The sequence below is a fragment of the Anomalospiza imberbis genome, chromosome 4 (genome assembly GCF_031753505.1).
Source record: "Anomalospiza imberbis isolate Cuckoo-Finch-1a 21T00152 chromosome 4, ASM3175350v1, whole genome shotgun sequence".
NCBI classification, from domain to species: Eukaryota; Metazoa; Chordata; class Aves; order Passeriformes; family Viduidae; genus Anomalospiza; species Anomalospiza imberbis.
Genome location: NC_089684.1, coordinates 45,615,636 through 45,628,546, shown reverse-complemented (window position 1 = coordinate 45,628,546; position 12,911 = coordinate 45,615,636). Strand labels below are relative to the sequence as shown.

At 40.8% G+C, this 12,911-nt stretch overlaps 1 protein-coding gene across 33 annotated transcripts in view; it reads left to right on the top strand.

Moving 5' to 3' along the window:
- CAMK2D (calcium/calmodulin dependent protein kinase II delta) overlaps positions 1-12,034 on the top strand; it is a 120,343-nt gene extending 108,309 nt beyond the window's left edge. For 28 of the 33 annotated variants that reach the window (XM_068188332.1, XM_068188328.1, XM_068188330.1 and 25 more), the window contains 5 exons: positions 4,343-4,418; positions 4,981-5,075; positions 5,673-5,901; positions 9,389-9,437; positions 9,978-12,034. In XM_068188332.1, coding sequence (XP_068044433.1) covers positions 4,343-4,418; positions 4,981-5,075; positions 5,673-5,901; positions 9,389-9,395 — 407 coding nt within the window. In that variant the 3' untranslated portion in view covers positions 9,396-9,437; positions 9,978-12,034. Of the gene's footprint in view, positions 1-4,342; positions 4,419-4,980; positions 5,076-5,672; positions 5,906-9,388; positions 9,438-9,977 lie in introns of those variants that run through there. The other 5 variants (XM_068188331.1, XM_068188345.1, XM_068188343.1 and 2 more) reach the window with 2 other exon arrangements.
- Positions 12,035-12,911: the final 877 nt, after the last annotated feature.

Genomic DNA, 12,911 nt, shown 5'->3' with positions numbered 1-12,911 from the left:
GTGTCCTGAATGTGCTGATTTCTCTCCCTTGACTGTAAGGGAGGGGAGTTGAGAGAGCAAACTCACTTGTCTGTACATATATATGTCCAAAATATTGTGAGATTAATCCAATCTGAGGTGTACAGAGATATGTAGTTAAGAGTACCCAGTTGAAAAGTTTTAAGTGTTTTTGCCTTGAGAAACAACATGTGAGCAAGTCAGATGCAAAATCATTTTAATCATCTCGAAGTACACGTGCAAATCTGGAACAAGGTTACCTTGTTCTTCTGGACAGGTGCTTCTCTGCTTAGGCATTGCAGTACAGTGGTGACATAGGCATCTGAAGGGTTGATGGCAGGAGAAAGATGTTCCAATATCTGCATCAAGTGTAAAGTGGTTTAAATTACTGTTTTCACTGGTGTCAGTTTTGAAAAATAGATGGGTAATATGGTGGTCAGTGAGTTACAAGGGCTCTTTTTTTTTGTGTGTCAAAAATGTGAAGTTTCAGGTACAGAGATTTCTGAAGGCTTCACTTTCACATATCTGCAGCTCATTTTTATACTACACATTCTCTCTGCAATCAAAATACTAAAATATCTGTCATTTGTGTATGATTGTTGTAGATTGAGTTTATAAATACTTCTTGGGGCTTCAGGAGGGAAAGAAAAGCCACAGAGTTCCCTGCAGGAAGAAGTTTTTGCTGCTTTTTTGTACTTTTGTTTTCCTGTGATATTTGATTTCACTACCTGGGGAACTGCTCCTTGTAGGTCGAAAGTATTGGTAGTGTTAGATGCTTTTTGCTTAAATGGCGTTTCTCCTCATATTATGTTGTTTAGATCTTAGTGTTAACAGTGGTCTTTAATTTAGAAAGATTATCCCTCACCCTGTAGCTGAGCAAGGAAAAGAGGTAGTGCAATATAGCTAGAGATTAATGACTCATTTAAAGTTAACATATGTGCTGCAGCAGTGCTGAAGAAAACATTTTAGCCAGTGATTGGAAATGTTCTTCTTGTTTGTTCTTTTTCTTATTATTTGGTCTTTTTATAGCTCTTCTTCATAATATTTTTGTTTCAACTGCCTTAGTCTTAGTCATATACCTACACACTCGCCAAAGCAGGGGGTTTATGTATTTTTAACTGCTACACCCCTATTAATTATCTTAACTCCTTCACCCTATGGGGGAGAAGGTGTTGTTTAAGGAACAGGTCCGTAGTCTTTTTTGCAGTGTATTTACTTCACCCATACTCTGAGCAAAGACTGTCCAAGCCACCATCTTCTCTACACAAGCCTGCTATGTCTGCAGTCTGTTTCTTTCTTGGTTTTCAGGAAAATGGCTCAGCACCTTTGACTTGTCAACAGTGTTCCTCTCTCACATCTCAGTTGTTTTAAAGACACCGGGTGTATTTTTGTTCAGTTATCCTTCGTGTACAGAGTATGTATTTTATGCTCTGGAAAGCCATTGTCATATTCTAAAAAATTATAGATGGGTCAGGCTTTACTTTTTGAAGTGACTTTTACCACACTTTGTGGAAAAATTAGCTGAACCAGCTTTACCAGAATCTCATTACAGTTGTCAGTTTTGTTTAGGAAGTTTAGTTTCTGTAGTTTGATTTAGGGAGTCCTGACTGCACATCAAATGAAAGGTATAATAGCATGAAATTGCCGCTGTACATCAAACATCATACTTGTCCTAGAATTCAATACAAGCCAAGTTTACTATTGGATAAAAAAAATAAATAATAAAAAAGTCAAATGCAAATGGTGATTGTAAGTGACAGTTATCTGGCAGATGGGAACTGGCCAGATGCCTCTTCCCTAATGCCTTGTGTTGTCCTTGTATAGTTTGGAGTGTGTATTTAGATGGAAAAAAAAATTGGAGTGATTGAAGAGCACATGTTATGTGGAGTCCATCAAACTCAAAATTAAAATTTGGTCATTTTCTTACCACTCTAAGAACTGCCAATTATTTGTGTCAGATGCTGTCTACAGTAGCAGGACACTGTTCCTACCAATAACATTTCACCTTAGTTTATGTCCAGTGCCCTCCCTATTTCATCCTTTGTCCTAAGGGTAAGTGCAAGGATTTGACTGGATGCACATGGCCACCAAGGCACAGCTATATTTTTTTTTCTGCTGCTTTCTAGTCTCCTTCCAATTCTCTACTTCTTATATTTCAATTTTCCCATCATTTTTCTCTTCCTTACTTCCTTTCAGGTTAAACCTCTGCTTCAACGACCATGAAGCAGTAACACTTTTGGTCTCTGTTTGTAGTCTGGCTCCCTGCGCCCCCGCAAATACCCACACAAGAAGATGTAAAAGCTAAAAACAACGAGGAGGAGGTTGTGTAAAATCACAGTGGCTCCTGAGTACTTGAATTAGCCTTTAATATCTGCTGCTATTTCACACTGCCTTGTTCTTGGAATGAGTAAGGGCTAGGAACAAGGCAGAGAATTTTGCATAATAGGATAAATCAGTTCTGGAGCTCTACTCTATGAATTGTGTTCCACCTCTCCCTTTGGCTCACTGCCAGTGAAACTGCATGTCAGATCACTAAATAGGAAAAAATGTAATTTTCTAATGTATGAGAGCAGCATAGTGGCTTTCACAGTTTCATGTAGTGCTTGTAATTTTGTAGAAAAATCTCAATTTTTCAAAATTTTTCTCAAATCTCAAGCACTACATTTCAACTGCTGAGTTGAAAGGCAGATGATTTGGCAATATCTTCCTGTTCCTGACAGTCTGCATTGGGAGCTGTGAAGTCTTTGCACAGGTGCTGACACCAGTGCTAGAGTTGGATGGTGATTGATTGGAGCCAATGATAAGTGCTGTAATCTCCTTTGCTGGCTTTGCTGGCCTCTGGAGCTTCCTGATGGATGTTTTTGACATCCCATGGATGCATCTGCAGACACAGCTCTCCTGAATGTTAGTACAGCCCAGACAAACTTTGCTGGAACCCCTTTATGTAATTTAAGGTAGCTTCTGTCAGAAAGCTTCATGAAAACATACGTTCCACTGCAATTTCATTTTGGAGATAAACCAGGAAAACCAGCAAGTTGGCAACACAGTTCAATTTCTTCCTTCTGGGGTTGATGTGTAATTAGATCTTGTGTATCTCAACATCAAAGGTACTGTGGTAAAACTCAGCAAAGGCATAACTGATGTTAGTGAAAAGGGAATATTCCCAATTGTCTTGAGCCAAGTGGTGATAAATTATGTGTCCATGTGGTTTTGTGCCTGTCGTGTGTGGAAACTACAGTACCACTGTAGACATATTAATTGCTTTTATCATTATCCACTAACATGAGCTCATGATTATGTAGCAACTGATCAGAGATTTTTACCTCATTTCCCACTGTCTGATTTAATGGTCTGTAATTTCCTCATCTCTGATTGAGATGTGTTACTGTGTTATTTAATCAAATCCTTTAGCTCAGCTATATATATGTGAGATGTTGTGTGCAGAACTGGTAATTTCCTCACTGCACGAGGTCTGCTTGTTCTGGATCTCTTTTTGCCAGCCTTCTGTAAGACTGCACCATTATTTCTGACGCGGCCATCCCACCACTTGGCTGGTGCTGGCAATGCCATGCAGTGTCCACACAGTGTGGCCCATGTTATTTAAACCGATGATAATGGAGGCATTGCTGCTCTCTTCATTAAAAGTCTTTTTTCTTTCCACAATCCTTGTGAAAAATAAGGCAATTAATACTTGAAATGCTCTTAGCCACAGTGCTAACAGTCAAGAGCTGCTCACAAAAAGCCTTGGTAGACCTTTATATCCTTTTTTTTCACCATCACATTTTTTATCGCTGGTTTCTTTTTGGTCCTTTTCACCTGAATGCTTAGGTGTGCACTAAGGAGAAGGTTAACACCACAGTGCCAGTTTTGAGCACAGCATTAGAAAGTTAATTTCTCTGTGTGCTCCCCAGCATTTTCTTTTGAAGAAGAATGTGATCTCTCTCTGCACTTTCGGCATGTTTTTGTTAATGGTCAAATCGATGTGGGGGAGTGTGCTACTACAGCCAGACTGGCTGTAAAACAGTAATTTACTTCCTTGAGTTTGTAGTCTAGAGTTGGGGCTTGGTTTGTTTTGCTTTTTAAACAGCAGATCCTCCAGTGAAGGAAAGATAATTAGAAGTGTGATAGGGAAGTGGATAGATCTTGACGTGCGTTTAATTTCCTTGTGGATACAGGAGTGCACTGAAGGCAAATCACTGTAAAGCTGCAATGTAACATCATGTCCTTTGGTCGTTGAAAGGAAGAGAGGTGGCTCTTGTGCCACCTGGGGAGTGGCAGAATACCTGTCAGCTGTCACCTTCCACTTTGCCTTCCCCTGTAAGACTGGGTTTGTGTCTCTCCCCAGCTCGTAAGCAGGAGATTATCAAGGTGACCGAGCAGTTGATTGAAGCCATCAACAACGGGGACTTTGAAGCTTACACGTAAGCTCCTCCTTTGGAGGGAGTGAGGACAGCTGGGGTGTTTGACACTGTCTGTGTAAATATGCATGTTTATATGTGAGTGCCTGTGCTTGGAGTTATGTACTGTTGAAATGCCTTCCCAGATGCCCCCACAAAACACAAGATATGTGCGTGCCTGCTTTGCCCTGGCTTCACACATCACCAATTTCAGAAGAGCTGCTAGTATAACTCCAGTGTAGCTAGAAGAAAATATTTAAATCTTGCTTATATAATGATGTGAGGCCTAAAAAATATCCCTTGCATTGCACAGTCTTGGTTTTCATCATCACAAGTAAAAATTCCTACTTGTAATAACACTGACTTGTGGGTCTTTTTTTTGGTCAAAACACAATTTATACAAAATGTGGTCCACTTAAAGTAAGCTGCCAAATTTACTAATTGAGCTGAAACCAGTACTCCATGCCTGCTCCTCATGTTAAGTTCTTTCATTCAATATGAATGAAAGAAACAGTTAAAACTGATTTCTCCAAAGTGGTCATCCCTAACCACATGTGCTCATTGCAGAATTTTCTCTATTTCATAGAAAAATCTGTGATCCGGGCCTTACGTCTTTTGAACCTGAAGCTTTGGGTAATCTGGTAGAAGGGATGGACTTCCACCGGTTTTACTTCGAAAATGGTAAATATTCCATTTTCATTTCCAAGTCTTCATCTGTTCCTTGTGACTGTGTGTCTCTGATCTAATGAGCTTTTTGGTTTAGGTGTTAGTTAATTGACTTGGGTAGGGGAAGGGAGTATTATTTTTTCAGAGTTCTGCTATAGGTGTGTTTCTGTCTGCTTCTGCTCTGCTCATTCACACATCACAGGGCACCTCAGAGGGCAGAGGAGAGTTTCAGGTATTTGGAACTGAAAAGTCAAAATAAAGAATGAGTTAATTATTTTAACTGAAAATATTGAGTACAAATGTTATTAGACATAACAGCGAAACTGAAATGTTGGGAAACTCCAGGTGGTGCCCTCCACTTTATTTAATCCATATATGTACATGGATTAAACATATTTACTTATTAAGTAGTGCGTAATAAGTGATTGTGCTCATTCTACAAAGTATTTTAGTCGTCAGGTGTGATTGTCATAAAACCCTGATTATGAATTTGTATCTGCTCAGCCTGAGATTTTTGTGTGTAAAACAGGTTGGCATGAGTTCTTTTGGCTCATCCAGAGCAAATGTGATTTCTCCTGTGTGTACCCCCATGTGTGTGTGTGTGTGTCATAGCTCTGTCCAAAAGCAACAAGCCAATCCACACGATCATCCTGAACCCGCACGTGCACCTGGTGGGCGAGGACGCGGCGTGCATCGCGTACATCCGCCTGACGCAGTACATGGACGGCAGCGGCATGCCAAAGACTATGCAGTCCGAGGAGACGCGCGTGTGGCACCGGCGCGACGGCAAGTGGCAGAACGTGCACTTCCACCGCTCGGGCTCGCCCACCATACCCATCAAGTAAGAAGCAGCCCCTCCACCAGCTCACACCTCCTAGGCACACCACATAGTCCAATAGCTGCTTTGGGCCTTAAAAACTGCAAGCCGTCCTCTGGTAGTGGCATTTTTTGTGGTTGTTCATTATGTGTTATACCCACTGCTGTGCGTGGTGTTGGTGCGAAGATTTGTAAAATAATGCGCTTTTTTGATTGTTGTTTTCTACTGTGATGCCCACCGGTCCAACTTGGTCTCTGAACTGACAGCTTGAAGAGCAGGAAAGTATTTAAATGTAGAGAAAGCTTCATAGAAGTCACACAAAACAGAATTAGAAACCTGGAATGCAATTGCTGGAAAACCTGGGAAAATAAAAAGCAGTAGGATACATGGAGCTGTGAGAGCTAACCAGAAAGTTTCGAGTAAAATGCGTCACTATTGGGAAAAACTGAAGTTTGACTAATATTTAGTGTGATTTCCAGCCACCTCTACTTTCCCAGGCCTAGGTATGTTCACTGCAAGTTGGGTTTGAGCCAGGTTACACATTTACCTTGTAAATTGAGCCATCCCAGTCCCTCTCACATTCTTACCTCCTTCCCCACGCTCTCTGTGCGTAACTGCTGAGTATTCCTTGTTGGGCAGTTCCAACATCCCCATGGAACAGCCTCACATCTCTCCCATCAGCATTTTTCTCTGCTGTTCTTCCAGGCCCTGCCACGCCCTTGGAGTCAGGCAGTGACCGGGTTGCTTGGGCCACATTGTCACCAGGGTTCATGACAGCATACTCAGGGTGGCAGTAACAAAATAAAATGTCACTGCTTGCTCAGGAGGTTCTGCTCGGGCCATTGGCTTCTCTTCTTCAACAGCCTCTGCTAATGAGCCCAAAGCTCAGTGACTTGTGGTTTCCCAAATAGGCAGCACTGGTCCAGGCTTGGCTTTGCTCAGTTGTGAGCCCTCTGTATAGGATACAATTCCATTTATGTCAGGTGTCTTAATGTGGAGAGTGGCTGAATTTCCTGGCATGGATGGTAAGGGCTTAGATTTCATCTTTTGAGCCATCATGTCTCATATTTTACTCCTTGCAACACTGTTCACCTATATGAAATAATACTTGATGAAGTAAAAAATAAGGTAGAATGAAGTGTTAATCTTCCATGGTGATGATTTTTTTATTATTTTCTTATTTAGGAAAAAAGAAATTTATTACTTAGTGATAACTGTTTTATTTCAAAATGTGAAACAATGGGAACAGGAGCCACGTGTCCTTTGTTTCTCACATTCCAGCTGCACTGCCAGTGTTTCAACAGTTAGTATTCAAAGAGCAGTTACTCTTCCTTGAAATGCAGTGTTAGGTAAATCTTTGAGGTTCTCATAAAGCAGTGTTTGTCAAGGGATCTGAGCTGGGTGTGTGTAGAGCCAGAAAGCCCAAGTGTGAAGAGTGTGAAACAGGTTCATCTGGCCCACTGCACCCTGAACAGTCAGTGTTTACAGCACAATGGCATGAAATGAACTAGAGAATCATTTAATCTTTTCCTCTGATTTTTTTTTTCTACCTCTTTTTGGGAAGGTACTGCAGGAGTTTCTTTGCAGCTACTTGTACTCTCTAATAAAGATAAGGATTTCTGGGACTGCCAAGGGTGGAAGGAGAAGAAAAATCACCATGGAGCAATTTTTTTGAGGTTGCAGGGCAGTATTGGTGTATCTTTTGAGCCAGTGGGGTCAGACAGAGGAGATTCCAGGACTGTGAGGGGTGTCCTAGCTTAAGGGGTCACAGAGGAGCCTTAGAGCCAGACTAATGCTTAAAGACAGATTCCCTGAGTTAGAAGCGTAGCCCTGTGTGTGTAGCACTGGCAACAATATCACATGAACCCCATAACCAGCTCTCATCTTGAATTCAGGGGAGGTTTTTGGACTTGCTCCTAGCACTGTTCCAAAATATCATCTGTCTGATGGTTAGGAGCCTTACTTTCCAGTGTAAAATTTGGTCATCTTCAGCGTATCCTTGATTCTTCTATGTCATCGTTGTTCTCCTGCACTGGTTAGGTGTGCAGACATGAACTGGTTTGTAGGCAAGCTGAGCAGATCATTCCCACCTTGTACTTCCATAAGGTAAACAGCCAGCGCTACCTCAGATGGCTTTGTCTCATAGGATCTCCATTTTCCTATTACCTTATCTCCTTACGGTCTTTTTTTGTTTGAGGTTTGCCTTTCCATTAGCTTGGCTTCTTCTGAAATGCTCTGTCCAATTGTGGTCAGGGCTTTATTTCATTCCCCTGTGTCTTTCTTCTCCCTACTCTGTTCTCGCACAATTTTTTTCACTTTTGTCATCTGCAGTGCATCTGAGACAGCCACCTATTTATCCTCAATTCTCATTTCCAGCCAGTGAGTACATAGAAACTTTTACAGAGCTTTGCACTTTCTATTATTCCATGTAATATTTTTGGATTACCCAGCCCTCAATGGTTCTCCTTGCACAATGCTCCTGTTTTGTTTTCTTTTTATAGTGCCTTCCACCTAAGTGTCAGTATGCTACATGAGATCAGTCCTACTGCTTTTGCTCAGCACTACTGAGTCTCCTCTAGGCTGATAACTCCCCTTTGAGCACAAACATGGTCATTCTTTCTTTATTCCCCATCTTCTGAAGTCTGACTGGGAAATTCCCATGTAGCACCAAGCTAGACCCATCCTCTTCTATAACCCATCCTGAACATTTTTATACTGTCTCAAATTTCACCTTTGCTCTTCCCCGTGAGAGCAGCAATATCTCCATTTTGGAAAACTAAAGGAACTTAATTAACTTATTGTTCTAGTTCCTTTTTCTGAAATGTGTACAGACTACAGCTACGTATTTAATGATTACTGAGGCACAGTAGTTAATAATGGCATTTCCATAATAAAAAAGTATTTTACACATCATGTCTGAAGATGAACTTCAAATCTAATAAAGTTGCAAAAACGATTATAGCTGTGATCTGCTAGACACTGTATCCTAGATGTGTTAAACCAGTTGCTGCAAGCACAGTAGCTTCCTTGTTTTCAGGAAGGAGTGTGCATAAATCTAAGGATAGAACTGAGTTCTTTGGTAGGTATAGGGAAATGTTTCCTTGTGGCAGAGAACTTACTTGAAAAAGGATATGAGCACAAATATGTATTTAGTTTATAAATAAATTTTATTAATGGTTTTGCTGTGAGTGGGATGATGAAATCTGTCTTGTCCATGATTTCTCTCTGAGTGATAGGAGTGACGGTAGGAAATTGTTCTCTCTATCCATGTTTTTAGGGACCTGTGTTAATGTGTTTCTGCAGAGCTGTCTGCTTGTCCTCAGAGACTGCACCTGCCCGATATGGGCAGTCAAAGGGCTGCTGGGCCTGAAAGTGACTCCCTAACCTAATCCCAGCCTCAATGAGGCTTATGTTCCCTCCCTGATCACTGTTCACACCTTCTTATACTTCGATAAGCGCAGCACCAGAGAGCAGGAATGCAGAGTAAAGAGTTTGTTCTGTGTTTGTGCAGTGCCTAGCGCAGAGGGATCCCACCACGGCTCCAGCCCCTAGATGCTACGGTAATACAAATGATCCCACAACCTCAGTTAGCTACATACTTGCTTCCAGCTCCTTTCCCTTCCTTCTCTCTCTGCATTCAGCTCTGGCATGTCTTGCATGTGAATGACACCTGATTCTTCCTTGTCACTTGGTTCAATCTTTGTACAAGAGCCTCAGTCCATGGCAGTGCCTGCGATGTCCATGCTGAGGAAGTTAGGTTACACCCAGAGATTCACGGCTGAATTCTACCCTCCCTCCCTTAATGAATCTCTTAAGACACTTTGGCTTCCTGCCTGAGTTTTCTTTTTTATTTTCACAGCCTCTCTGGCATCTTGTAAAGATGGAAAATGTCTGTAAAGTTTGAAAAATAAAAGAATGCTTTGCCTGAGTGGAGGTTTTTTCCCTTGTTTTTTTCCCCAGTATCATGTTTAGTGATCTCGACAAGATGGGCTTTTTTTCAATAGCATTGGCTAACACTTGAGCATGTGTTGTTATCTGGTGGTGGTGTTACCTCAGTAATGGAAATCTGTTTGTTTTTTTTTTTTTCTCCTTCCTCCTAGCTAAAAATATCAGCGGTGCCGCTCTTGCATTTTCTGTACCCAACGCACCTGGTTGATTACCATCTTGGCCATCCCGTTCTCTTCATGCATGTTTCTGAGGGCATGAAGTTGTGAAGGTTCTTCATGTAACACGTTTGTGATGCACCACGTTGCTGTATATTCCATCTGTACACTGTTAACATTTCAATGAAGGTGATGTTCCATGCAATTAGAGAATAACAAGGCATAAAAGACAAAAAAGAGATATTGGATGGACAGCAGTAGACACACAATACATTTGTCACTTGCTCCATTTATGCCAAGTTTTGACAGACAACTTTAAAATCTAACGAGTTTATTAAAAAAAAAAAGGAAAAAAAAAAAAGAAAAAGTATATTTTACCTTCTTTTTTTAAGAACTGTTTTTTGACTCCTCCTTTTCTTCTGAGTCCCAGGATTTTGCATTGGTTCTGGTAGGAATGGTTAGGATTTCCGCTGGCAGCTCCTTTACTGTAAAACAGATTTTTATCCTAGATGGACAAAATCACTGATAAATGCGGAAGTGTTAATATCTTGGCTTTGGACCAGCTGCAGCCTTCTTAGTTTATTAGTCTATGTGAACTGGAAAAACCTCCTTATTTTCTGGCCTGGCCACTCCAGAATTAACTGCCAGTGTTCTGGTGAGTCAGCAGCTTCCATTTTTCTTTTGAGTCCTTTTCGCTTTCTTATTTTGCTTAATTGAACAGTTCTGTTTGATGATTAAGCAAAATTAAAAATTGTAAGGAACTAAGTGATAATTGAGAGACAGTTTTTGAGGATTAAAATGGAAGGAAAGAGAAAGATTTTTATCGCTTTTAGGATGTACTGTACATTTTTTAAGGAGGCTTTAAAAAATGCAATATGTGGGTTAATGTATAGACCAGTTGTGTGGATAATATACTCAAGAAATATTAGGCCTTAAAGCTAAGTATGAAGAGTTTACTTGCATTACACTGCTGCTGTTGCTTCTCGGAAATGAATTACGGAGACACCAGTTTTCCGTGGGACCCTAGCACTTTACCACAGGTTTGTGTCTCCCCCTCTTGCCCTCAATCCGCTCGTGGTTTCTCAAGCTCCCCTGGCAGCATTCGGTGTCGAGGCTGGCGATGCCCGCAGCGATCCCGATGGGTTTGTCCTGGCTCCGGGCCGAGGGTGGAACGTTGTGCTGGCAGTGCGGAACACCAACTTTGCAACAGGGACTAGTTCTCCTTCCCTCACGTTGCTGTAAAAATACACCCTCGCAAGAATTTCAGTTTCTTCCCTTCCACTGTTCCAGGGAAGCCCAGGCTGGGCTGCTCCTGCTCTCCCCGTGGTTCTGTTAGCAGCAGGCTCCTGCTCCCCGCAGCGCTGTACAGTGCATGGTATCTTAGTGTCCTTTTTAGCCATCCAAAATTTACAACTCGGCAGCCAGAACTTTTTAAAATGGGAAAGCTTCCTAATTTGTATCATTTCACCTTTCTGTGTTGATTACTAATCAGAAGCAGTTCTTAAACATGTTGATGTTGTTACTAGTGGATGTATGGTAGATGGACTTAAGCTTCTCTGATAATTACTACATGATTTTAAACAATATATATTTAAAGTAAGCATCTACAATAAATGTGTTGAGCCATATTAACCTGCCAATGGGATCTGTGAAAAAAGTAATGGCCTCATTTTTTTCTCATTAATTTCTTTTCCTTTTTTCTTTTTTTTTCTTTTTTTTTCTTTTTTTTTTCTTTTTATTTTCTTTTTTTTTTTTTTTTTGTGAAGCAGCTCTAAGTGGCATAACTGTATTTAAAATTAACAAATTTAGGTGTAGGGTGTTTTTTTTATACTTCTAACATAGCATGTGATGTTAATGTATTACTGTAGACCAAGTTTGTCTTCCACACCAAGATGTGAGGAAATTGTGATTTGTTCTCTCCACCACAACTGAATTCTATATTTCTGTCATTTTGGAACACTGCAGTTTACCATGGGACACAGTGTACATATTTCTTGCCATAATGGTAAATGATTGATATATTTAAGGATTAATAAATTTGTGATTTCTGCTGACATTGTGCTTGTGTTTTAATTTCCCAATTAATGGTGATATTTGCAGTGGAAAATACGTAGTGTCTGTTTGAATTAAGATGCCAGAAGTACAGATGCACTTTCTTAGGAGCTGAATTTTCAGTTTGAAAACACAAGTGTTTGCTGTTGTGGTTTTTCCTTTGGTTAGTTCCTCAGTGCCTTTCCTGGGGCTGATTGCACACTGCTCGTGCTCTGCTTTGTTGGTGGACTGTGCACATACCTTGTGCTCATAGGGCCATATTTAGAAATGTTTTAGGTAGTTCCAACATTTCTGTTGCTGCCTTGCTTCATTTCATATATATGCTCAGCCTGTAACATGTAGCTCTGTAAGAGCGGTTATTGTATGATATATAATGCCATAAAATGTCTGTAGGAATATAAAAATGTACATATAGAAATATAAAATGTGTTTACATCTATAAATAATTAGGATTTAAAATAACATACCAGTTTAAAAGGTTACATATATATCTGTAGTGATTTCAGGCTCTCTTAAACCATGCTGAGCCACAACTGAGGACAGTCTTTTATACCAGCAGAAAAGAAGGACAAAGGCGAGGAAACAACTTGCAGCTTTCCTGGGTCAGGGAATGCAGAGCTGGACCGGTGCCAAGGCAGTGTAGCTGGCGCAGCGGCGTTGGTGTGGCAGGTAGCCAGAGCCTGTCCTGGGCTGGTCACAATTTCAGTACTGCTTCTTGGGTGGCATTTTGTAAACAAAAAAAGGTAGTCAGGAGAGCACTCAGGGGTTTGGAATTCTTCAGTAAACCCCAGAAGAAGCAAAAGTGGTTTAGTCAATTGGGAGGTCTTATATTTTGTCATATCACTTTTACCTACTTTTTTTACTCATTTTTTTCCAGTG